Genomic DNA, 23970 nt, shown 5'->3' with positions numbered 1-23970 from the left:
CTCTTTCCTCTCTATTTAGGTACACTTTAGCTTCGTGGTATTTACATATGTATTGCGACTTCTCAACAGACTATTACTATATATTGCTAGATATATAGCACTTTTCCCACATCCGTCATCTGGTAGTCTGGTATAGTGTCTGGCGTCTGGTAGACGATGTAATCTTGGGAACAAGGCATGTTATCTGAAGCTGTGATCTAAGATTACGTCATGAAGTAAGAGTACATGGAGTCTTACTTCATGGAGTACTTTTACTTTATACTTAGGTTACGTGACGTTGTAACTCGTACTCACTCGTACTTGCTCGTACTTTCCAGTACTCTCGTACTCGTGCATGACAGAGATCAACAGAGATGGACAGAGATGAGATGCGTCACATGACTGGCGGAGGAAGGGGAAGATAATGATAGAGTGGGGACAATCTGGTGACTGTACACATACATGTTTCCATAAAGAGTATACATCAGTATACATGCGTAGGTGGAAAGTGTGGAAAGAGAAGCAAAAGGTATCTGAGTATTGGATGCCTGAGCGTCGTTTTGCGAAATGACGATTCTGACAAAATGTATTTTCAAAACAATTGGAGATCAGCAAGGCTGTAGGTTAGGCTGAACACGAACAACATTTGTTGCGAGGTGTTGCGAGGCGAGAGCTTCCATGAGACGATATTTGCGGGCTGGCTTCGTAAAGATCGATACAAGGCTGCGATTCCAAGGGAACTTTTGGTTATGTATGCGAGTTCAAGTGAAAACAAATGAAGGTTGAACACTAAATACGCGATATGGGAACACTGTAGACTGTAGGAGACAATGATACAATGGCAGCGGAGGAGGTACACGGTTCAAATGCTCGAGAGTAATAGGTTTGGCGTTTGTGTGATTGGATTCGATACACTTGTAGAAACACCAAAGAAAAAGCGAAACCGCGACCATAGGTTTGATGTAACCTACGCAAAATATCAATACAATGTCCGAGAGTGCTAAGATGGGCCTGTTTGGCTCCAAAGATAAGACACAGGAAGGAAAAACAGAAGCTAAGGACGATTCGCCCGACCGATATGCTCCCTACTGTATTGACAGCGACTGCGAAACCTACGACACCGAAACACTAAGCATCATGGATATCCATGATATCATCGGCGTACAGTCGGAAACGGTCAGCGATTCTACATTAGAAAGCGAAATAGCTGCTCTATCTCAGATTATCACAGATTCCAAGACCGACGGAGGACAGAGCACAGCTGAAACCAAGCCTGTTGCGGAGCAGAAGGACACATGCGAAGGCAGCGATGCTACAAAATCAATGTTAGACAGCCACAAAGCTGTTGGACCGGTGAAAGGTGAAAGTACCGAAACGATGGATATGGAATTAGAGAATCGACAAGAAAGTAACAATGTTAAAGACAATCATGAACATAATGTATCTATAGGCTCTGTAATTGCTATTTGCTTTAATGATATTGAGAATATCGGTCGATTTAAACATAAATGTACTTTACAGACTATACCTAGCAAGGAGAATGTAAATAGAACTGTACAAAGCGAGAGCAGTATTTGCGGCAGTCTACAACTTATCGGCGAGGCTTACAGTTCCGATGATTCCCAGGATACGAAACTGGATGATGCGGAGTTAGTTAGTAAGAATATTTTAATGTCCGACGAAGAGAAGAAGGAAACAGGCGAATCCCAAGATGCAGCGAACAATGTTGCTGAAATATCTAGTAAAATTTTAAACGAGATATCTACAAACAAAGATACTCCTGTTGAAAGTATAAGTAACGATGCTGCGGATGTGGAAGCACCTACTTGCACCGCCGCAGAGAAAGAGTCTAATATTTCCGAAAAGATAGAAATTCATATAGAAGCTACAGTAGATAACCCTGAAAATGTTGTTTCAGAAAGTAAGACTGAAGATGTAACAGTAGACGCTGTGGAAATGGATAAGATGGAAGAGCAAGTATCGGAAGAAAGGAAGGAGAGTAATGCAGAAACAAAAGAAAAAATCACAGAAGAATATGCTAAAATGGAAGTAGAAGAGAGTGCACAATCTGAGCACAATCCAAGTACTTCAATGGTGGAAGAACCCGAAGCGGAAGTATTAAAAGAAAATCCAAAAAGCGAAGAACCGATGGATGTAGACGAAAAAGAAGAGCATGAAATCGAAGAATGTAGACTAGACAAAAACGAAGCTAGTCAAGAAGACAAAGGTGACACGAATACTTCGAACATTGGGATCACTGAAAAAGTAGAATCTGCGCAAATTGAATCGGAAAACATAGTAGATTCTACTGAGAGTAACTCTTCTGACGTTCTGCATAGTAAAGATAATGTGGAAGAAAAAGAAAGCGAGACTGATGTACAAGCGCCAGAAGAAGAAGGGGAAATGGACGTAGAAAAATTGGAAAATAAAGAAGAAACGGCTATTGAAAAATTGGAGGCTGCAGAGGACGTAGATACAGATAAATTAGAAGTTATGGAAGAAATAAACACCGAACAATTGGAAACTGCGAAAGAAATGGACACGAAGCAGTTCAAAACCGCAGAAGAAATAGATACTAAGCAGTTAGAAACTACAGAAGAAAGTGCAAAAGAGATGGACACTAAGCAATCAGAGATTGCAGAACAAATTGATACAATGCAGTCAGAAACTGCGGAAGAAGTGGACACCAAACAATCAGAAAATCCAGAAGAAGCGGATACCAGGCAGTCAGAAATTGTAGAAAAAGTAGATATTGAGCAGTCTAAAGCTCCAGAAGAAGTGGATACCAAGCGGTCAGAAACTACAGAAAAAATAGATACTATGCAATCAGAAGCTACAGAAGAAGTGGATACTGCAAAGTCAGAAACTCTGGTAGAAATGGATTTTAAACAATCTGAAGCTGTAGAAAAAATGGATAGCGCAGAGATTGTGCAATTTGAAACTGCAGAAAAAGAGGACACTAAACGCTTCGAAACTGCAAGAGAAACGGATACCGAACAGTCAGAATTTGCAAAAGTAATGGATACTAAAGAATCCGAGTCTGTGGAAGAAATGACCACTGAGCAATTAGAAACTGTAGAAAATATGGACAGTAAGCAACCAGAAACTGCAAAAGAAATAGAAACCGAGCAATTAGAAGCTGTAAAACAAGTGGATACTAAGTGCTCCGAAAATGCAGAAACAGTGGATCCTGAAGAATCAGAATTTTCAGAAGAAATGAATGCAAGGAAACTAGAATCTGCAGAAGTAATGGATACCAAGCAATCCGAACCAGTAGAAGAAACTAAGCAATCAGAATCAGTAGAAGAAATGGATACTGAAAAGTCAGAATTGTTGGAAGAAATAGATACTAAGCAATCAGAAGTTTCAGAAGAAAGGGATACTAAGCAGTCAGAAGTTCTAGAAGAAAGGGATACTAAGCAGTCAGAAGTTCTAGAAGAAATGGATATTAAGCAATCAAAAACTACAGAAGAAATGGATACTAAGCAGTTGGAAGCTCCAACAGAAGTAGATAATGAGCGATCAGAAACTACAGAAGAAGTAGATACCAAACAATCAGAAATCACAGAAGAAACTAAACAAACTACAGGAGATAGTGATACTAAGCAAATGGAAACTGCAAAAGAAATGCAACAGGATGCAGAGAAGCCATTGCTTGGTGAACTACCCTCGTCTGAATCGGAGTCACCAGCTACTACAGAGTTGACTATAGAAACTACAAATATCATTAGCAATGCTGCGAATGCTAAAAGTTTAGAAATTAATACAAATCTACAAACTGAAGCCGGTAGCAATCTGGATCCGATATTATCAGAAATTGAAATGAAGGAACCTTCGACTGTTGAATCCAATGTAGCAGAGGAATTACCAGTTGCAGAGGAAGAATTGAAAGACGAAGTAAACATAATTGAAAAGTCTGATACAACTACTGCGATTGAAGTACCAACAATGATGAAAGTAAATGAAGAACCTGAAGCTCTACCACTCGAGCTAGAGGCAATTTCAGTTATTAAAATTTCTATGGACACTGATAGTACGGAAGATAGTTCTGAAATGAAAGTTGATTCTCCACAGGTAGATAGTTGCAAAGTAGAAGCCACTGATACAGAATCATTGCCAATTAAGGAATGTATTCCAGAAGTAGAAAATCAGGAACTAACAGAAGCTCGGAACACGATCGAAAATGAAATTTCAGAAGAGACAACAGTTGAGAGAAATGAGATTAATGTTTCCGAAATGTGTGCGGAATTGGAGGATGTAAAAGTTTCGACGGAAAATGAAAATATATTAATCAACGATGAAGAACAATCTTCTTGCAAAGTTTCTGTACAAGAGGAAGAGAAAATGGAATGCGAAACAACTGAAGTGGTCATGCCGGAATACAATGACAAAGTTCGGGCAGAAAGTCTGGAGGAGTTTAAGCCGGGGCAGGTAAAAACATCGGTAGAGTCTGACGCAAATGTAGACAATAACGAAACTGAAGATACTGTGAAAGACAAAGATGGAGCACCTGGTTTAGAGGAATTATTGTTGCTGCCATCGGAATATAAAGAACCCGTATTACCCGGGGAAAATGTAGGAGGCGAAGATACAGGGGAAGAAATGAATTTAAATATAAACGATATGGACGTTGAATCCCAACCAGAAGTGTCTGAAAACAACTTTGAGCAAAAGGTAGAGAAAACCATCGTGATAGAGGATGACAAAAAGAAGGAACAAGTCTCGTCAAGCTTAGAGAAAAACGATGTTATCGCAGAGGAAGAAATAATGAAAATAGAAAAACAAGATGGCTTAGATAAAGATGCAGAAAATATCATGAACTTGAACGACACTGAAGATTCAGTGCTGAATAGAGACGTGGAATTGCAGCAAAGAGAACAGACAGACAGTAATGACTCTAAGAGCGATGCTACTGAAAATAATTTCAAAGGAATATTAGAAACTGCTAGCACCGTGGAAGAAATATTCTCCGAAGAGCAGAACGATAACACAGAGGATATTGTTACGAGCATATTAGACGATGTCAGAAGCGCAACTGACTTTAAAAATATCTTAACTACAGAAGCGGATGCGTCGAATGAAATGGTAACAGCTTTGGAAGAATCTGTATCCTTGCCGCTGATCGGCACCGCGATCGAAGAGCTGGCAGAAAAGTTGCCAGAGAGCTCCGAGAACATCATGAACAAAGAAATGGAGGATTCGATGTCTACGCAGAATATAGATTCTCTGGAAGGTTTGCTGGGCTTGGATCTAATACACGAGGGTGAGGATTCTGCGTTGAAAACAATAAAACCGGATAAATCATTCGAGGAACAGGAAACGCTATCGAAGGATGTGGACATGAGCCTATTATTACAACAATCTAATGAGGCTTCCGACATGCAACAAACCTCACCTTGTATAGCGGATGTGATTAACAGTTTAACGGAGGACACTGTGGCGTTACAAGAAAATACAGGGAACACTGATTTAATGGAAGTTGATAAGCCTGAAGATTCGGAAACGGACAGTCTATTGAAGGTAAAGGAGAGCACAATTTCTGAATCCGTGGACCCAGAAAATGTCCAGAGTCTGCAAAAGGAATTGGAAGCAGGTTCGGATTTGCCGGAGAATGAATTAGACATGGACTTCGAAGAGGCCCCGTTGGATACTGCAGACGAATTAGAAGAAACTAAACTGGATTTAACTTCGGACATGTTGCTGGCAAACGACGATAACTCTGAAACATTGAACAATGCGCAAAGCCTGGAAACCTCGCAGCCCAGTTCTGAAATATCTGAGCTTGAATCAGCAGTTAAATTCCTTCAGGAGTCTGAGGAGCAAGCCATCGATTCTCCGTTAACGCTTTCCCCGAAAATGGTGGAGAGCGTTGTAGAGGATATTTCCAAGCAGACAGACGCGGCAGCGATTTTCGTTCCTGATGAGGACATGTGCGAGGACACAGAGCTGGTGGAGGAACTCCAGAGCATCGCGACAGATTCGATTTCTATCTCTGAGGCTGAGATCATTTCGGAAGCAGCGAAGTTGGAGAGCGAGAAAAAGCTAGCAGAGCAGGTGAAACTCGATGCTTCGCGGGAACAGTTCGAGTCGAACGAGGAGAAACTGGTAACGGAAGAGATTAAGTTATCCGAGACAGAGATCAAGTTCGATTCAGTTTCGTTGGAGACTATGGTGGTACAAACAGCAGCGCCCACGGAGAAGAAGATGCCTGCAGCGTTGCACTCCTTGCCTCTAAAAACGTCCGAGACGATCCCGAAAGTATCAATCCTGGAGGAACGACTGAAGGAACCGCCGAAAATAGAAATACCCACCGCAGACGTAACAAAAGTTGCTGTCTCTCCTACATCTTCGAAGGATAGTCTCCTGATTCAAAAGGATGCTAAATTAATTGCTTTTCAGAAGATGCTGGAGTCGCCGAAGTTGTCCGAGAAAACGGAGCCGAAGCTGGCGGAAACTCCGCGCAAGGACTCTGAGAAACATGACTTTGAGAATGTTGGATCTCCGAGAATCATATTAAAGATCGCCAAATCCGCTATTACTGACTGCGCGGAACCCAGGTCACCGAAAAGCCCGAAGATCAGATCCGCGACCAATTCGCCGAATCCTGAAGACAGCCCAGGTCAGAAATTAGGAAAGATAAAGCTGAAGCTATCGAAAGGTGGTCATCCTTCTATAATATCCAACGAGAACATCGAAGAAGTTGGGCAATGGTATTCGGAAGGGTCATTATCCTTGTCGCCTATCGGCATGAAGATTAAATTATCGAAATCTGGTGATGCTTCTATTGTCTCGTCGGACAAACACGAGCCTAGCGATGATCCCAAGGAAGGGAAACATAAATTCGAAGAGGCCAAGAGGACCGAATCACCGATCGGGATGAAGATTAAGTTGTCAAAAAGTGGCGATGCTTCCATAGTGCAGCAGGACTCGAAAGACATACAGATGAAGCACAAGGACAAGCTGGATATGGTCCAGAGAAGTCCCAAGAGGACGGAGTCTCCGATCGGAATGAAGATCAAGCTTTCGAAAAGTGGAGATGCTTCCATAATACCAACCGAGAGACAAGATGCTCCGGAAGACCACAGAGAACCACAGGCGAGACCGAAAGAGGCTTACGATTCTCCTAAACGGACAGATTCGCCTATCGGGATGAAAATAAAATTGTCGAGAACTGGTGATGCTTCTATTGTCTCTCCCGATGTGCCAGAAGAAGGCAGGGACAGCAAGGTGAAGGATAAGCAGGAATCTTCACCCGAAGCACCTAAGAGAACCGATTCTCCAATTGGAATGAAGATTAAGCTAGCCAAGACAAAGGGTGGCGCGTCCATAATTCCAATGGAGGCTCCTGAGGATACGAGTCAGAAATTAGAAATTCCAGATGCTCCTAAACGAACGGAATCGCCTCTTGGAATGAAGATCAAATTGTCGAAGACCGGAGACGCTTCCATCGTTCACTCAGAAGTGTCTGACGAAAGCAAGGACATCAAACAGCAAGACGCACCGCAAGATGCTGTGAAGGTATCGGACTCTTCGAGCATGAAGATTAAAGTGATCAAGTCTGGAGACACGTCGGTAATAGCGCCGGAATGTTCCGACGAGCCCGAGGTCTGTCAAGAATCTCTGCAGAAAGTTGAATCTCCGATCGGGATGAAGATTAAGCTCTCCAAGTTTGGCGATCCGTCGATAGTACCCTCGGAAAAACAGGAACAACCAGAAGAAAGCAGTAAACTTGTCCCAGAGACTCCTAAGAGAACAGAATCTCCCATCGGGATGAAAATCAAGTTATCGAAAACCGGCGATGCTTCTATTATACAGCCAGAGGTGTCAAATGTGGAGGATGTGAGCAAGGCGTCGCGTTCTTCCGACGCAGAACACCCGAAGGGCGCTGACTCTGCTTTGGGAATGAAGATTAAGCTCTTGAAGACAGGCGACGCTTCTATAGTGGACCCGGAGAAGAAGGAAAGGCAGCCGAGGCGTCGGGAGACCGAATCGCCACTAGAAATGAAGATCAAGCTATCCAAGACTGGACATCCGACCATTGTCGCCTGTGATAATCATGGAGAAGCTAGCTACAGGCCCAAGGAACACGCAGACCAGCACAGTTTCGGTCAGAGGTACAAGGAGCAGGTGCAGACTCACAAGGAGTCTGCGTTGAAGTTCCTCAAAACTGGACACCCAACGATCCTGCAAGGCAACCGTTCAGAACTGACGATCGAACCGGTTCAGATGCAAGGGAAGAAGTCGGACAGTACGATAGACATAGCCCCTAAACGCAAGGACATCACTGTGTCCCCGATAGAGCCGAAGAAGTCGAAATTGGAAACACAATTGACTCAGATTTTGCCCGAGGTCACCATTCAGCCGGTTACGTCGAGAAACCAGAAACAATTCATGTTCGATCCGAAGTCTAGCGCGATTAGTCTTCAGCAGATGAACGTGATCAGTCAGGAGATCAGTATCACCCAAGTCAGGCCGTCGAAAACCCAGGATACCTCGATGACCGACAAACTTAAGGATATGTTAAATAAGAACTCCACCAGTTCTCCCATGAACTCTGACTGTGAAATCATCGAGCACCGGCCGGAGCTGATTATAGTAAACGAGAATTCGAATTCTAGCCAGGATGTAGTGATCATAGAGGAAGTCTCGCCTGCGAGGATGCCCGAGGTGAAGGTGCCTAAACGCAGAGGCAGGCCAAGGAGAAATCCATTAGCCCAGCCGACTGTTCATCCTCCGTCACACATGCTGATGTCCGGGGGACCGTTGTCTTTGAATGACCCTCAACAGATGCAACAACACTTGCAAGCTCCGCAAGTAGAGTCCAGAGAGAATGAGAGGCCTAAGAGGACTTGCAGGAATCAGAAGAGTTACGCACCTCCCAAAAGAGGTAGAGGACGAGGTGTGTATTTTATACGGTATTAAATATCTTGTTCGCTTTTAAAGCGTTCTAATATTTTTATATAAAGGGTCTAATATTTTTAATTCGTGATTAATGAGATTGTAAAGATGCACATCACATTAAATAGTATTTAATCCAGTGTTAAAATATGTGGCGAATACATTTGAATAGATTCGAGCTTGCATACGATGAATGATTTTACCTATTCTTGCTATTCCAGGTCGTGGGAAAAGAAAGTTAGACAGCACGGATATACAGACAGGCAAGAAGCCTAAAATAGAGCAAGACTTAACTGTGATAGAAGCATCAACGACTGCGGTAATAACGATTGACTGTCCTCCCGGTCAAGACGAGTCGCCAGCAAAGCCGTCCGAACTGTACAAAGCTCTGAAACAGCCTGCAGCAGATACCAAAATCGCTTCTACGGCCAGAGCTGAGAAGAAAGCTGCATCACAGAAGCTTGATGCTTCGAAAATTCCAATCGCATTGAGCGCAACGCTTCCGGACTCTACAAACTTGATAGCAGAAGCGAGCAAGCAAATACCAGAAGTAGATTTAGAGCCAAGCAATGATGCGTCCAAACCGATAACAAACGAGTCTAAAGATAATATGAAAGATAAAAAGCCGGTAGATGTAGTCTCTGAAAAAATGCAGAAAACTGCACCGGCAAAGCAAACTTCCGACGAGAAGTCCGATAAGACAATGGAAACTGCGAAGTCTGAAAATAAAGATACGCTGGTACCTCCAGGACCGCAGAACTGGTTGACGCCGACATCGAAACGTGTACCGGAAACGACCGGGAAACAAAATGAGAATGTATCCACCGTGCAGGTGATAGACGAAGAAACGAGAATGAGCGCGGAATCCGGCTCAAGATCTCAAACCCCAGCTAGAAATATTTCTGCACCAGGTACGCGAATCGATTCTCTGTATTATTCGTTATCTCGCTTTCTTCGTGATTTATCGGTACCCATCCACGTCAGACTTTTCTTTACATATTGCACATTGCATTCCACTGTATTCGATACGCTACTGTTTACATTAAATTTAAGAACATGGAACGATATAATGATACATATTGACGTTTATATTTACATATTATTATATTTGCTTAAACACTGTTCGAGAAGCACGTTTCGTTGGCTTCTTAATGGGTACTACAAATTATCTTTATAGTAGCAGTAAGAAAATATAAGCATTGCTCATCATATACCTAAACTAAATCAAAAGACAAATGTATTGGTAGACCTCCAACCAAGGTATCTATAAATAGATCTTTTCTTGTGTCCTAACATCTCTCAAGTACCTAAATGTGAAATAGTTTTATTTCAATCGAAGGCAAAATGCGCTATTGCTTCGGGCCATAATGGACGTTAGTGCGTACAGAATTTTGATACCATGATGGTTAGCAAAATATTTACGCCAAGTGTATACAGTTTTTACATACTTTGTCTTTCAAGCTGGAATAATGTTGACATTTATCGTTAAGTATAATGTTGAATGTATAGACAATCTTAACCTCTGTTTTCTTTGATTATCATAATAGACATGGAACTTTTTTATGTGATGCACTAATCCCAAACGGTGTAGAGATTTTTATTAAAATTGTAGAATACATTAGAACATTTTAATTGGTTATGTTTTCTCAATAGCTAAACCAGGTTTCGATGATACATGTTTCAGCTTCCGAGACAATGGTGAATGAAGAATCTCAGGGAAGTGTGCTTAGTACAGCGACCACAGAGTCAGAAAAAGTGAAGGTGAAGAATCGAAGGATGGAGATCAACTTTGATCCAGACGAAGGACCTTTTACAGTCGACAAGATTGCTGAGTACGAATGGCCACTTGACCGTAAGGGTGAAACATTCATGATACAAGAACAAATATCCCAATACCTTGGCGTAAAGTCTTTCAAGAGGAAGTACCCAGATCTGAAGCGCAGAGTAGTGGACATGGAAGAAAGGAATTACTTGAGGGAAAATGGCTTGGTCAGCGAAGCCATGTGTGATATGGGTAAGAATCGTGTACTTCTTCGTCTACTCAATTTTGCTATAACTGCATAAAGATCCACTGTCTAGTCATCGCAAATAAAGGAGATATTTAGGTGGACCACTCTGTATATTAAAATAGGGACTTCGATATTTTTTGACAGCCTAGAACAGTAAAAGATTAGTTGCAAACATAAAAGGAAAGGGAATTCTGTATGGTTAATAATTCTAAACATAAGAACAATTTGAATACGTTAAATCTTTTATTACTATCTCAGGTTTAACAGCTATATGCAGTTCGGAAGTATTAGACGTAATGTGCAGCGACTTCCCTGACCAGTACGAAGAATACAGGAAACATATGCGCGAGAAACAGGTGAAAGAACATTCGAAGAAACAGAAAGAATTGTCAGCAGCCGCGAACGCAGAGAAGAACAGAATCGACTTGGCAGAAATGGCAGTGCAGTCTGCATTATCTTGGAACATCAGTCTGAACAAAGCTCGCAGAGAGAATAGAAAGTGTAGTTTAGATCTGCAAACCTTCACGATACACGTGCCGAAGAAACAGCAAAAAGTTGAAGCGGAACGTAAAATCGGTCATTATCCTGTTGCATTAATACCGGGTCAATACACAGATTATTATCGTGAATATACACCAGCTGAACTGCGGTATTATCCTTTGAATACTGTTTTATACGGTCCAATGAGACCGAACGAACGTAAGTTCGACAGTCAGTCGGAGGGATCTCAAAGCGACAGCGACAGCGATTCGTCTTCGGACGATTCGAGGTTCGTATCAGAATTTTCAAGTGTTTTTATGTGTTGATGTTTCTTGTGGAAAAATAGTTGTCTATTTCTTTATATAGTTCATCTTCTAGCGAGGGAACTCAAGACACAGAAGGTTCTCAGTCGACGATGGACGATGTGGATATGGAGGTAGTGGCTCCGAAAGATGAAGTCAAACTGAAGTGTAAAATGTGCTTGAAAGTGTTAAATAAAAACAGCAAGAACGAAGTATTAGTACAGTGTGGCACTTGTAGTGGACACGGTAATTCTTTCGAACATAATCATTAGACTGCGGATTTAAAACGGCAAAAACATTTATATTATTTTCAACCTATTAAACATTTAATTCAGCCCAGTTTGTTGCTATTCAGGTAGAAAGTTTTTATTTTGCATGAAAATCCGCAGTCTGATAACACTATCCAACAGCCAAAAAACGTTTCGATTTTTCGAGAGGAGAAAATTAAGATTTGGAATCAGCGCAAACAACTCTATGAAAATCGGAACGTCGAAAAAGAAGTTGAAATTTGTTGGACAGTGTAATCATATTTTTGAATACACATTTCTCAATGGTTCTAGAACAATGATCTTAATCTTTCTTGCAGTACATCCGTCGTGTATAGATTTAACACTGGACATGGTTCCCCACATTCAATCGTACGCATGGCAATGCACCGACTGCAAAACTTGTGCTCAATGCCACGATCCTGCAGACGAAGATAAAATGCTCTTTTGCGACATGTGTGATAGAGGGTACGTTTTCTACTTGAGGAGATAGACCCGTTTCCAGGATTGCAAAGATGGAATTCTTCAGTAGCCAAAAGCGCTAGATAAAAGATCAATCTAGGCGCGATCGCCCTCAAAAGTCCTATTTCTACGTTTACGAGGCGTGATTTGCATTATTCAGTAGCATGCAGCTATTTTCATATAGTTGCGACAACTACATGCTGCCGAATAATGCAAATTACACCTCGTAAACGTGAAGGTACGACTTTTGAGAAAACCCCCATCTTTGGGGATCATTATTGAGAACTCAGAACGCGCATTTCGCACCCTTGCAATCCTGGAAATAAGTCTACCCCCTTAAACAATGTTTAATGGTCGAAATTAGTTTCTTTCTTTTTTAATTAAAAATTTATCTTCTCCCTTTTAAATAAACTTAACGTTTCTATTAAAATATATTTCTAGATACCACATTTATTGTGTCGGACTGCGACGAGTACCACAAGGAAGATGGCACTGTCAAGAATGTGCAGTTTGTGCGAACTGCGGTTCCAGGGAACCTGGGGGTGCGAATTCCGACAGAAACAGTGTCGCTCAATGGCAGCACGAGTACAAGAAGGGTGACAAAAATACTCGCGTCTACGTTTCAACGCTGTGCGTTCCATGCTCGAAGTAAGTAAACGTCAAGCTTATTCTTTTCTCCAGTGAGGTGGAAAAGTGAGAGTTTAATCCAGAACACATACTAAAATGCAAATCTTCAAATAATCACGGGGCTTCATCTTTGCTTTACAATCTCCTTAATCCTAATCTTTAAACTCCTCTTCCGAAAGATTTGTTTGACTAATGCTCGCAAGGAACTACAGTATCCGAATTCCAGGATGTTGAAGATCACTTGCAATGCAACAGATGATTGTCTGTGTTCGTTCATGTTCGATTGTTCATGCACACATACATAAAGTAATCGTTAGACCGCGGATATGTTTAAATACGTGAATATTAATCTTGACGACTTGGAGCACAGAGGCTCGAATCAAAGACAATTAGTTTCGTTTATTAACCCTCGTCTGTCCCTCGTTTCACGAACTGGTAACCGGGGTAAACAGTTATTTTTCGATGTTTCTTTTTATCAACCCTTTGAACTCGGAGCTGTTTGAACTGGAAAATTCAACATTTCTTCCTAGCTAGAATAATTCCATTCTATTTGGTGTAGAAAAATAAGTTCTTTCCGATTTTTTGGTAAAATAAATGTTTTATTTAGAAAGAGATATATAATGTGAGGTTTGTTGGATTGCGACAATGTTTTGTTTCTTCCTAAATATGTCGGTACTGCAGATTGGTAAAGTAGCGAAAGATTATCTTGCAAAAAATGATCAAAGCAAACGATTGAAATTCGACGGAAAGAACTTATTTCTACACCTAAATGATTTTTTCTTTTTATAGATATGAAATTGATATAATACCTCATACGATACTTAATATATTATATTTCGAATAATGGTATAGCAATTTCTAGTGATGACTCTGAGGCACCACCCGAGTGCTAAGGGTTAAAATCGATGAGTCAACATTTACATGTTAGGTCTTTTGGTGATTTGTTTCGCATTAACAAAAATAAAAGTTACGAAGAGTTTTGCATAACTTGTTTTGGGAAAATTGTGTGAGATTGATACAAGGGACGGACAAGGGTTGAATATTCTGAGACAATAACTAATAATGAGTGCTATAAACGCATGAAATTCGCGGTTTAGAAATCGTATAGTCTATGAGTCGAAATGTTAGTCATCTCTTGGTAAATTCTGGTATTATAACAAGTCCTTGCCCGTATTCACTAACACCATATAAATCTTTATGCAATAACAAGGCTATGGCGAAAGGGTCGCTATTGCCCGCACTGCAGTCGGTGTCATACTGCCCCAAGGCTCGACCTGGAAGCGAATCTAGTGCATTGCAGCGCATGTGACAAATATCTGCACTTAGGTATTGACACAAATTCCATATAATTCTGCTATACTTACTTTCCATTGCATGTCATCGCATTCGCATGTCTCATCAAGTATGTTTTTATTACTGAAAGATATTTCTCGAACGCGCGTTCAGGTAGGAAAAATACAACGGAAGATTAATGTTCAACGATTACGTAGATTGATTATAGATCGGTAAAAATGATTATGAATTAAATCTCGGTATTACCAATGTGTAATGTTTTTTTTACAGGGTGCGTGGAGACCAAGGGGGTTCCATTAGACAGGAAAAATTACCTGTGTGATTTCTGCGCGCCAAATCGTCAGCACATGGTGAAACCATTGGTATCGAAAACCATGAGAACATAAAGTGCTATACGAGGTGAACAATCTCTGTCCGAATTGGCGAAACTGTATAAAATGTGAACGCGCGTGTGTAAAGGATTTCTATACAATAGACGAATTTTGTTTATTTGTACGATCAGTGAACGCGTCGTCGAAGGTCCCTAGTGATTTTTCGTTGTCCTGGACATATTTTTTATGAATATTTGGATGGAGAAAAACGTGAATGTATATAGATAATTGTATGATGAAAAACAATTTCGAGTATCGACGTTTTGTTACATGGATGATTTATTGTTAGTTACGGATAAAACTTTAAATATAAGAAATCTCATTTTGGTTTCGATCAGAGCTAGTTGGTAAGAGCTTTTGTAAATTCCAATCATTTTTATAATTTGTAATCCCCGTATCATGAACTTCGATCTAAAGAAATATTTTCGTTTCGAATAGAATACAGTCGATCGTACTGTGAATAGTAGAAGAGAAAATAATGGAAAGACTGCTTTACAGAATTATACAAATTTTATAGTAACCTTTAGTTCTCTTTCGTAAGTGTACATACAAAAATGTGCAGTGTCCGAAGTATTTATATTTGTTACAAGTTGTAAGTAATTTTTGTGAATTGCTTTGATTTACGAAAAAAGATTGGTAATCTTATGATTTGTAAGTTGAAATCATGTTGTTAAAAAAAAAAACTGAAAAGATAATAAAATTTGAGACGTATTTGAGAAGACAGGGTAATATAATAATAACATACAAAACTCGTCGCGTTGCAATTTCTTAAAAATATATATCACTTTCTTTATTTTTCTTTTGCAATATAATCCTCGGAATAGTGTTTTGTTGCGAGAGTTGAATGTTTGCAAATATCTTTTTTTTTTTTTTACATATTTATAGTAACGTAGTTTCCACGCGTCATAATCAGTATGCTCCGTTGTTTCTCGTGTGTATCGTTAGAAATTCATATCATTCATTAATATCCACACCAATAACCAATTGTCTTGTTTTCGAACTAATTACATTTTATAATACATTGCAAGAATGTTTTACATGATTTAGCAATATATATGTACAGAAAGAAATCAAAAAGGAGGATGACAGTATTCGAAACCGTTCTCAAAACAATGACCAAGTTGCAAAATACGAGCTTTGGCATATCGTTGCGTAAATGTTATACCGTCAAAAATATTCTAATATATTGCGTGTCGTTTTCTTCTTCTTCTTCTTTTTTTTTTTGTACAAGACTTCTCCCTAAAGCATAGACCAGTTATATGCAATATAACTACCGAGGACTTATACAATACTTTTGCGAAGTAGATATTCATTTTTTTTTTAAACATTTTTGTAAAGCTACATGTCTGCCATTACGATACAAAGTTTGAATAACAGCGGAATAACGTCGGCAGCATTCGAAAAGTGAAAGGGGGAGGAGAGCAATTTGCTGTAGAGCACGCATCCCGCATTTCCGCTTGTCATTTCATATGTTTTTTTTCTTTTTGTTGAGATTAAAAAGGGCATAAACTAGATCGTTTCCTCTTCCTCATACCGAATAATAAAATTTGCAATTTTCACCTATATTACGTCTCCGATACGACGTATAGCAACATCATCGTTTCCCCTTTTCTTTTTGTTAAATTTCATCTTCGTATCCTTTGAGCTCTACTATAAAAATGGCTGTGCATGCTTCCAAATTCTTTCATAAAATCACACACATAACACTCCGCGCGTATCGTGAAATATGAGAAAAATAAAAAATAGCTTGAGCAAAAAATGAGGCGTAGCATATACAGTACATGTTATGAAACGACTTACGTGCTTTGCATTACGTAGAACACTTACACTAACGGGACATAGAACGATTGAAAATCCTCGCGCAGTATCCCGTTGACTAGCCGAATATAAATACACTATGGACAAGTGTCAAACTGAAAATTTCATTTCCTCGAGCGAACCCAATAAGCTCGACCAGTAGAAAACGTGAAAATAATGTTTACATTCGAGCACCGATACAGTTTAAATTATCATTTAGAATATACGTGTATGTATAAAGTTTTACAACCGTGGTCAACTTTCATATAGCCGTTAAATGATTCTTTTTATTTTTTGTATTTGTATATTAAAAATCGATTTGTCCTAGCTTCCGTACCCATTGATTCGAAATAATTTAAAAGGCAAATAAAAATTCCTTTTACAATCCCTCTCTACGACACAGTATTCTCATCTTCTTTCTTTCTTTCTTTTTTTTGTTGTTTCTTCTTTTTATAAATAATTGACAAACGTAAACATCGATGTCAGCCGTTTACTCGTGTCTGATACCGCATATGGACAAAAAGGTACTGAAATTGTGTAAGTGCGTTGCCGGTACGATAGTAGTAACTAAATTTCGCGTAGAAAACTTCGATAGCACGTCCTGAACGAAATTCGGTCCTGGCGAACTACCGACCTTGTAGAAGATCCGCAGATTGCAAGCCGGGTTCTCGGTTTGCGAGCCTTTCGTTAATTTGCACAGTACGTACTCGAACACCTCTGTTAGTTCGCCAACGGTCAGTTCTGTAGAAGGCAAATTCGTTTCTGTAGCTAAATTGCCAGTCGAATTGGACGAACCTGTTCGAAACACATATAACTTTTCTACATTTATCCGTATAAAAGGGAAAAAGCAAAATTCTTGTACAACAAATAGAAATATATGTACCAGTAGACATGTAACACACGATCGCTGAAACGTTATTTTCGTAGTTCCACCTACGCCTTATTGCTACTTTGAAATTACCTACACATTTGCCAGTCTCTTCATCTGCAAGCAAACATTTTTGTAATTAGATCTCTCTTCGAGAAGAATATACTATAGTACATTTTTAAGGGCGTAGTCTTGTTTCCAGGATTGCAAAGATGCGGGATACGCCTTCTTATTTCAGTAGCCAAAAGCGCTAGATAAAAGGTCGATCTAGGCCGCAGTCGCCCCTAAATTTCCTATTTTCACAACGTAATTTGCATATTAATAATGCAAATTACGCCTCGTAAAAGTAAAAATAGGACCTTGAGGGCGACTAGCGCTGTTGACTACTAAAAAACCTCATCGCATGCATTATCGAAACGAGTCTACCCCCTTAACACTAACCGTACCGGGTACAAAATGTATAGGATATGTATATTGCTTTATAAAAGTTACAAGACTGGATTCATTTAGATTTTAAATGATTCACAATTTTTATAATAATACAGTGACTCCCACTAATATTCGGACCCTCTTAAAAACACTAAACAGAAATACTAAATGTTGCATTTTACAACTTTTTTATGCGGGCCTACATTGAAATTTTGAAAAATATGTTTTGTAAATCTGTGTGAAAGTTTCATCGAAATCGGTTGATGCGGGGAAAAATGACAGTCATTGAAAGATGTAAGAATTCTTAGATTTACTGCTGTTATAGGACGAAAATCGTGAAAATCTGCAATTTTTACCATCTTTACATTGCAACGTCTACCGATTTTGACGAAATTTTCAGGATATGTTTAATTGAAACAAATCTACAAAACGTATTTTTGAAATTTTCAATATAGGCCCACAGAAAAAAGTTGTAAAATGGATCTTTTAGTATTTTCTCTGCAATTCCGACTAATTGCAATTTTCGAAAAAATTTCTTTTCACATCCTGTAGCGAACTAAGTGCTCTATAGCTTCCGAAAAAAGTTTGAATCGTATAGTCCAATATTAAAAAGATTATCGCGTTTTTTAGAGCGTCCGAATATTAATGGCAGTCACTGTACGTGCTCGAATAAAGAAATTCATTGAATAACTTAAGATGGAAGCACACATCTTTTCAATAATTAAAAAATAAACAATTTGAAAGCTGTTATTTGACCGGTCGCGGTACGGTTTGTGTTAAAAGTGTTTTTCCTTTGGTGAATACTTACATTCGAACCTATTATTATCCCTATGTGCCCACACGCACCACTCGACCTGAGCACCACGCGGAAGGTTCGGTACAACAATGTAGTCGACGATGGCGTTATTTGTTCGTTTCTCCCATTCTTTCCGTGCGTCTGGTATATAACTAGTGTGAGTCAAAAAACAGATACCTTGTACAATGTCCCTGAGTTGCGTATTCGAATCCATAGCTTTAACAATACGATTTATATGCCTTAACGTCAGACGGCACTGCCTTTTAATGTTCAAGTCCAGTATAGTCATACTACCAGGCACCAAGGGTATTTGTCCAGCAACCGAGATAATATCACCCACCTGTCGAATCATCGTAAGTGTTTCGGTTATTCGCCATTTATCACTACATACACCGATGTTACTTATTTGCAATTGTTTCAAGCACAGAATCAAAAGAAAGTGTGCATACGGATTTTGTTAGTAAACATTATCGCTTCGGTACGTTCAACTTATGTATATGTTACTTATTCAAACTCTTAATGTCTTATTGTCATTTTATAGGAAAAGAGAAACGTGATTTTGTTTACCTCACTGTTATGTTTCTTTCTTTTTTTTGTAAACTAGATGTGTGTGCGTGCGCGTACAAGGGACCAGCGCACATACACACATTCCGTCTACACATACACACAGAGACGCGCACGCAAATTCGTTTTTTTTATATATATATATTTTGTTTGGTTTTTTGTTTTTGTAACGATAGTACACTCACACGAACAGCTTGAGAGTAAGGACCAATGTTCGCTGGTGCCCAGTGACTTATGCTCTGAACATGCATTGTGTGTCGTTTATGAACTCTCTTATCACCACAGTCTTGAGTTTCTTTATAGGCTATAGCGTCGAGCACAACGTGCACGTTTAACGGACACTCGACGCATACACGGACCGGTGGATTTATTTTGCTCAGACACGAGATGTAAACTTCGTTTATAGATACGTAATTCGACATGTCTTTTATGTACAATGTTACAGCAACGATGTCTGATATTTGAAGATTCTCCTTCTTGACTAGACCTAGACAGTCGATACATGTGCGTTTTATCAATACAGATGAATATATGTACATATATATGTACAGAGTGTCCCACTAACTCTGTTACGACGCGAAATGTCAAAAGGACAAATTATTTCAATCAAGCAGACACACATTATGGAATAATGTTTTCCTCAAAGTCATTTTTACGAGATTTCAAAGTCATTGATGCTCTTTTCTATGCAACTACATATTGTAGTTCACTTCGAAAATCTCTCTGTTGCAGCCAAGTATTTGCAGCAAGTCAAAACTATTTGTAAAAGTATTCTGCATCGATTGGAGGAAGCAGCAGTTAAATAAAAATTCGTTTCATCCCTTAATAATCTTTTTTACGTTGAAAACAACGGCAGTATTCTTAGATTTTTATTTCTTCGTAAATGAGTAAAAAATCAGCAGTCTAGTCACTGGTTTCTTGACCTCGGCCATAGTAATAAAAATGTGTGTAGTTGCATACTAGAAAAAGATTGACGACCTCGAAGTTTCGAGAGGAACCTTGAGGAAAAAATTATTCCAAATAATTTGTTATTTCATATCCGGTTGTAGCAGAGATAGCGGGACACCCTGTATGTATACTGTTTGTGTTGAAATTGATGCGAGTAAGAGAGAGAGAGAGAGAGACAAAAAGAATGAATTAACTGAAAAAGTGACTTGAAAAACTTAAAGTTTACCTACTGCTTAATTTCTCCAATGCCTCCCTCATCGCGGATTTCGGGTCCGGCTGTTTCCCAGCAATACCGCCAAACCAGTACCAGCCGGTTTGATTCTTATTTACTACCGGTACATCGGGATAGTCTTCCTCCTCGTATAAAATTTCCATAGGACTCGGTGGGTTAAATTGACCTGTATCGTAGCCGCATATTAATGTCCTACACAGGACGATTTACGGTTTTTTTGATTTTTCTCGCAATGTTTTTTCAAAATTATTACCAGAATTCGACGTTTTCAAACTACTATCTGTACAATCGTGATCGTCGTTCTCATCTTCTGATAAATTACATCCGTCGTGCAATTCTGGACCGATAATCTCTGCGATGTAATCAGACGGGACTTTAATAGGAACATTCTTTAATCTCTCTTGTAACGTTAATCTTTCTATGCCATCCTGAAATGTTTTTTCCCCGGTGTTACCATACAACTCTAAAAGAACGAAACGAGACTTCACTTACATTCTTGTCTTGTACGTGTATTTTTTTGAAGTTCAGATATCCGACCGGCGCTATATTATCATTCGAATGCACTACGCTTTCGTATTCCTCTCTAAAATGCGAAACAGAAACTTGTACTAATCACTTGTGTTTAACCTTCGGGGAGGAAATATTAGAACTTACATTATAATACTTTTACTAAATAATGGACAATCTAACGTGAACGTTTCGTATTCTCCTCCTTCTCCGCAGACGTTTACACCATACTTTTCTTTCTGCAAGAAAAAACCGTTAAACATTCGATCGATTCTTTTCTGTTGTCGATCGACGCGTATATTGAGCTTTTATTTACATGACACGTTGTTTCGCGTCGATATATTTATGGTCTATTTGCACTTGAATAAGAGCCAACAGTAAATTAAATAGAAGGAACCACTCAAACAGTGAATGTTTTGTGTCAAATTAATCACCAGGACATCTTACTTACTATTTTGGCAAGATGAGATTGCATTTCGGAGATTGGTTTACCCAAATGTCTTGGTTCAAGGCCTAGAGCTGCTACCTTGATTATAACTGCGTTTACAGAACTTTCTATCATTTCTTTCAACAATTCATCTTGCTCCCTTCTCCACAAATACGATAAAGAAACAAGTCCTAAACGACTACACCTGAAAAGTAAACTTTCCGTATTAGATATCTTGATTTTTATAGATTCGCGTAGATCGTCCTGCGCAATTTATAAAATATATTATATATAGAAAGAATCGCATTGAATAATTACACATTTTCCACACGAATTCGTTGATAGTCACTTAGAATAGCTCCTGCCGAAACAGCTTCTATATTTTCTTTTTCCTGTAATCACATTCAACGAATTATCCGAAAATTTGTTGTTCCCATATTAATTGGATGTGCATCTCTCTCGTACATTAATATTTTATATTTACCTTCACTTTACTTAACAGCCTAAAAAGATCCTCAACTTCATCGTTCTCTGTTGGATAATAATATTTCTCTTGCATTTTTGATCTGCCGAACGTCGGTTCACGATACATTGGCAAGCCTATAGCTTCTGCAATGTACTCGACACCCTGATATCCAACGGTTTGAAACATAAAGGAATCTAGTTCATCTGGAAAATGCGGAATGTCTTCGTTATTAATAGATCTAGTCGGTCTAAGCCTGTAGTAATTAAACGGGCAGACTAGATATTCATAAAAAATGTTGTACATATTATTTTACCCTTTCCAACGGGATATAAGTTAGCTAGAGCTACAAGCTCATGGCCTGCAGCTATACATTGCATCATATTAAAGCAAGAGTCTTTACCACCGCTGACTAGTGCAACAACTCTCATGTTTTTCTGTTTTACTCTTCAAATCTCTCGAAATACTTGTTAGGATCTTGGGGGGTGCAGATAAGTCTGAATACACCTCTTTCAGACAATCATCTGCAAAAAAACGATTGAAAAAGATCAGTTAGAAGGAAGATTTGATTATATACTTGACAAAGAAAAATGTCTTCGGGTTATTATAACAACTGTAGCTATAAACTATCCCCTCGGATACAATGTACACGTCCAAGTACATACAAGCGCATAAACAAGTTACATGACTGTATCATATATAAGCGTGTATATGTGTGTGTGTGTGAGTATGCACACATATTTAAATGTATAAGACACATATTTACATAGACTAATTTTTCATTCTGAACGTTTGCACGGCAACAAATCGTGAATATTAACGAACGAATTATGTCAGAGTATAAGGGTAGCACACAACATAAAAACACTATAATTGTAGGAACATGTGGACATATTTAGGATTACATATGTATACATTGCCTGCCAGTATACATTAAGCCAAAATTAAATTTACGAAATACATACGCGCAAGTGTTTCTCGTATACGCTTATCTTATAAATAAGACAATCGAGGCAACAACATTATCCAGAGGAAATTTGAGAAAAACGACTATTAAGTCCACAGTTACTCCCCTGGCACAGAAATGATTCTCGAAAAGAGAAAATCGTGTGCGGTTCGTCTGTGCGTAACGATACAAGAGACAGAGCCGAAAAATATACCGGATATTCAATTTAACTTGTTAATACGTGTAACAATTGGCTGGTGAACAAAACTTAATCGCTGTACTATTCTAAACAGCGAATGTCACGAATCCCGGAAACGTTCGTCGACGAATCCCGGATTTCTCACCGGGATATCACGGGACGGGGTAAGGTGGAACATTAAATTCGAGTCGAACGAAATGTTAGAAAAAAGACCAGCGATTATCAAGGGAAAAAAAGAATACCTACGGAGAGATTTTTTGGTTATTGCCGATCACGGCTAGATCGAAAAATATTACGGAATGACGCCGAGCAACGAATTGCACGGGGAACGTGAACGATAATTTCGAGCTTACGTACGCTAAAATAAACTCTAAATTCTCAACAAATGTAATATTTACATTAAATAGGCGACGAAAGTTCCTTACACGGCAAAGTCTATCAGAGACTGCGATTGCTTGATAGTGGCGCCTCTCGGTGATAGACTTTCAATACAAACTGTAGGAAATTGAGGTTATGATTTGTTTCGATTCTACGTTATTGTTTACGATATTTATTAATGAAATCTCACCACGAATTTATCTTTACGAGCAATTCTATTTACAATTACGCTGGCGTTTTATCGAAATGTTTTCCGATACTTTAGAAGAATCAGAATCGCTTGCGAGAGATTCACAAGTAAAACTCGCGCTACCTTACCTCGTGACATCATCAGTGTATGTAAGATATATATCGATGCCTTGTTATTTCAATCTACATTCTTCTAATGCTACATTTCACTAATTGTAATGCAGAAAATAATTATGATTATAATTTATAATTTTTTTTTCGCTATGGTTTTTTTTATAGATGTACTGTACTTTTCACCTGTCTAATTAAATATACTAAATGCGATATACACGCTTCGATATTTCGAACACTAATTGCAAGTATGAAGCCTGCATCCGAATGAATTGATTCAAAATAGTTTTCAAAAAAATTCTTGATACATTCTAAATTATATAACTTCACGTCGTTTATTTAATCATTTCAACGTCACTTGTTCAGAATAGTATACATTGTCGGAATAAATATAAATATATGTATATTATATGTTAAAAATTTCAAACT

General features: G+C 38.9%; 2 protein-coding genes across 9 annotated transcripts; one reads left to right on the top strand and one right to left on the bottom strand.

Moving 5' to 3' along the window:
• The first annotated feature begins 330 nt into the window (after positions 1–330).
• On the top strand, positions 331–16024 carry E(y)3 (PHD finger protein enhancer of yellow 3). Of its 4 annotated transcripts, XM_076426430.1 has the most exons (10): positions 332–1419; positions 1501–8878; positions 9099–9788; positions 10562–10891; positions 11145–11655; positions 11733–11914; positions 12255–12402; positions 12838–13044; positions 14234–14349; positions 14587–16024. In XM_076426430.1, exons 1-10 carry the CDS (start codon positions 967–969, stop codon positions 14700–14702), a joined length of 10131 nt encoding a protein of 3376 aa, XP_076282545.1. In that variant the 5' UTR covers positions 332–966; the 3' UTR covers positions 14703–16024. The 4 variants fall into 4 exon arrangements, with proteins under 4 accessions (XP_076282544.1, XP_076282545.1, XP_076282543.1 ...); XM_076426429.1 differs by having other exon boundaries at positions 331–8878; positions 11745–11914; XM_076426428.1 differs by having other exon boundaries at positions 333–8878.
• On the bottom strand, positions 15452–23376 carry LOC143210017 (uncharacterized). 5 transcript variants are annotated; one of them, XM_076426435.1, is made up of 13 exons: positions 23262–23376; positions 22023–22242; positions 21740–21924; positions 21574–21647; positions 21280–21460; positions 20976–21067; positions 20814–20904; positions 20575–20749; positions 20320–20487; positions 19327–19628; positions 18590–18917; positions 17368–17469; positions 15452–17279 (listed from the first exon to the last, which is right to left on the bottom strand). In XM_076426435.1, exons 2-13 carry the CDS (start codon positions 22147–22149, stop codon positions 16975–16977), a joined length of 2130 nt encoding a protein of 709 aa, XP_076282550.1. In that variant the 5' UTR covers positions 22150–22242; positions 23262–23376; the 3' UTR covers positions 15452–16974. The 5 variants fall into 5 exon arrangements, with proteins under 5 accessions (XP_076282550.1, XP_076282554.1, XP_076282552.1 ...); XM_076426439.1 differs by having other exon boundaries at positions 22035–22242; XM_076426437.1 differs by having other exon boundaries at positions 23289–23337.
• Positions 23377–23970: the final 594 nt, after the last annotated feature.

This window comes from Lasioglossum baleicum, chromosome 6 (assembly GCF_051020765.1).
Source record: "Lasioglossum baleicum chromosome 6, iyLasBale1, whole genome shotgun sequence".
NCBI lineage: Eukaryota > Metazoa > Arthropoda > Insecta > Hymenoptera > Halictidae > Lasioglossum > Lasioglossum baleicum.
Note: the sequence above shows the minus strand (reverse complement) of the source record. Positions and strands in the feature narration are given on the sequence as shown.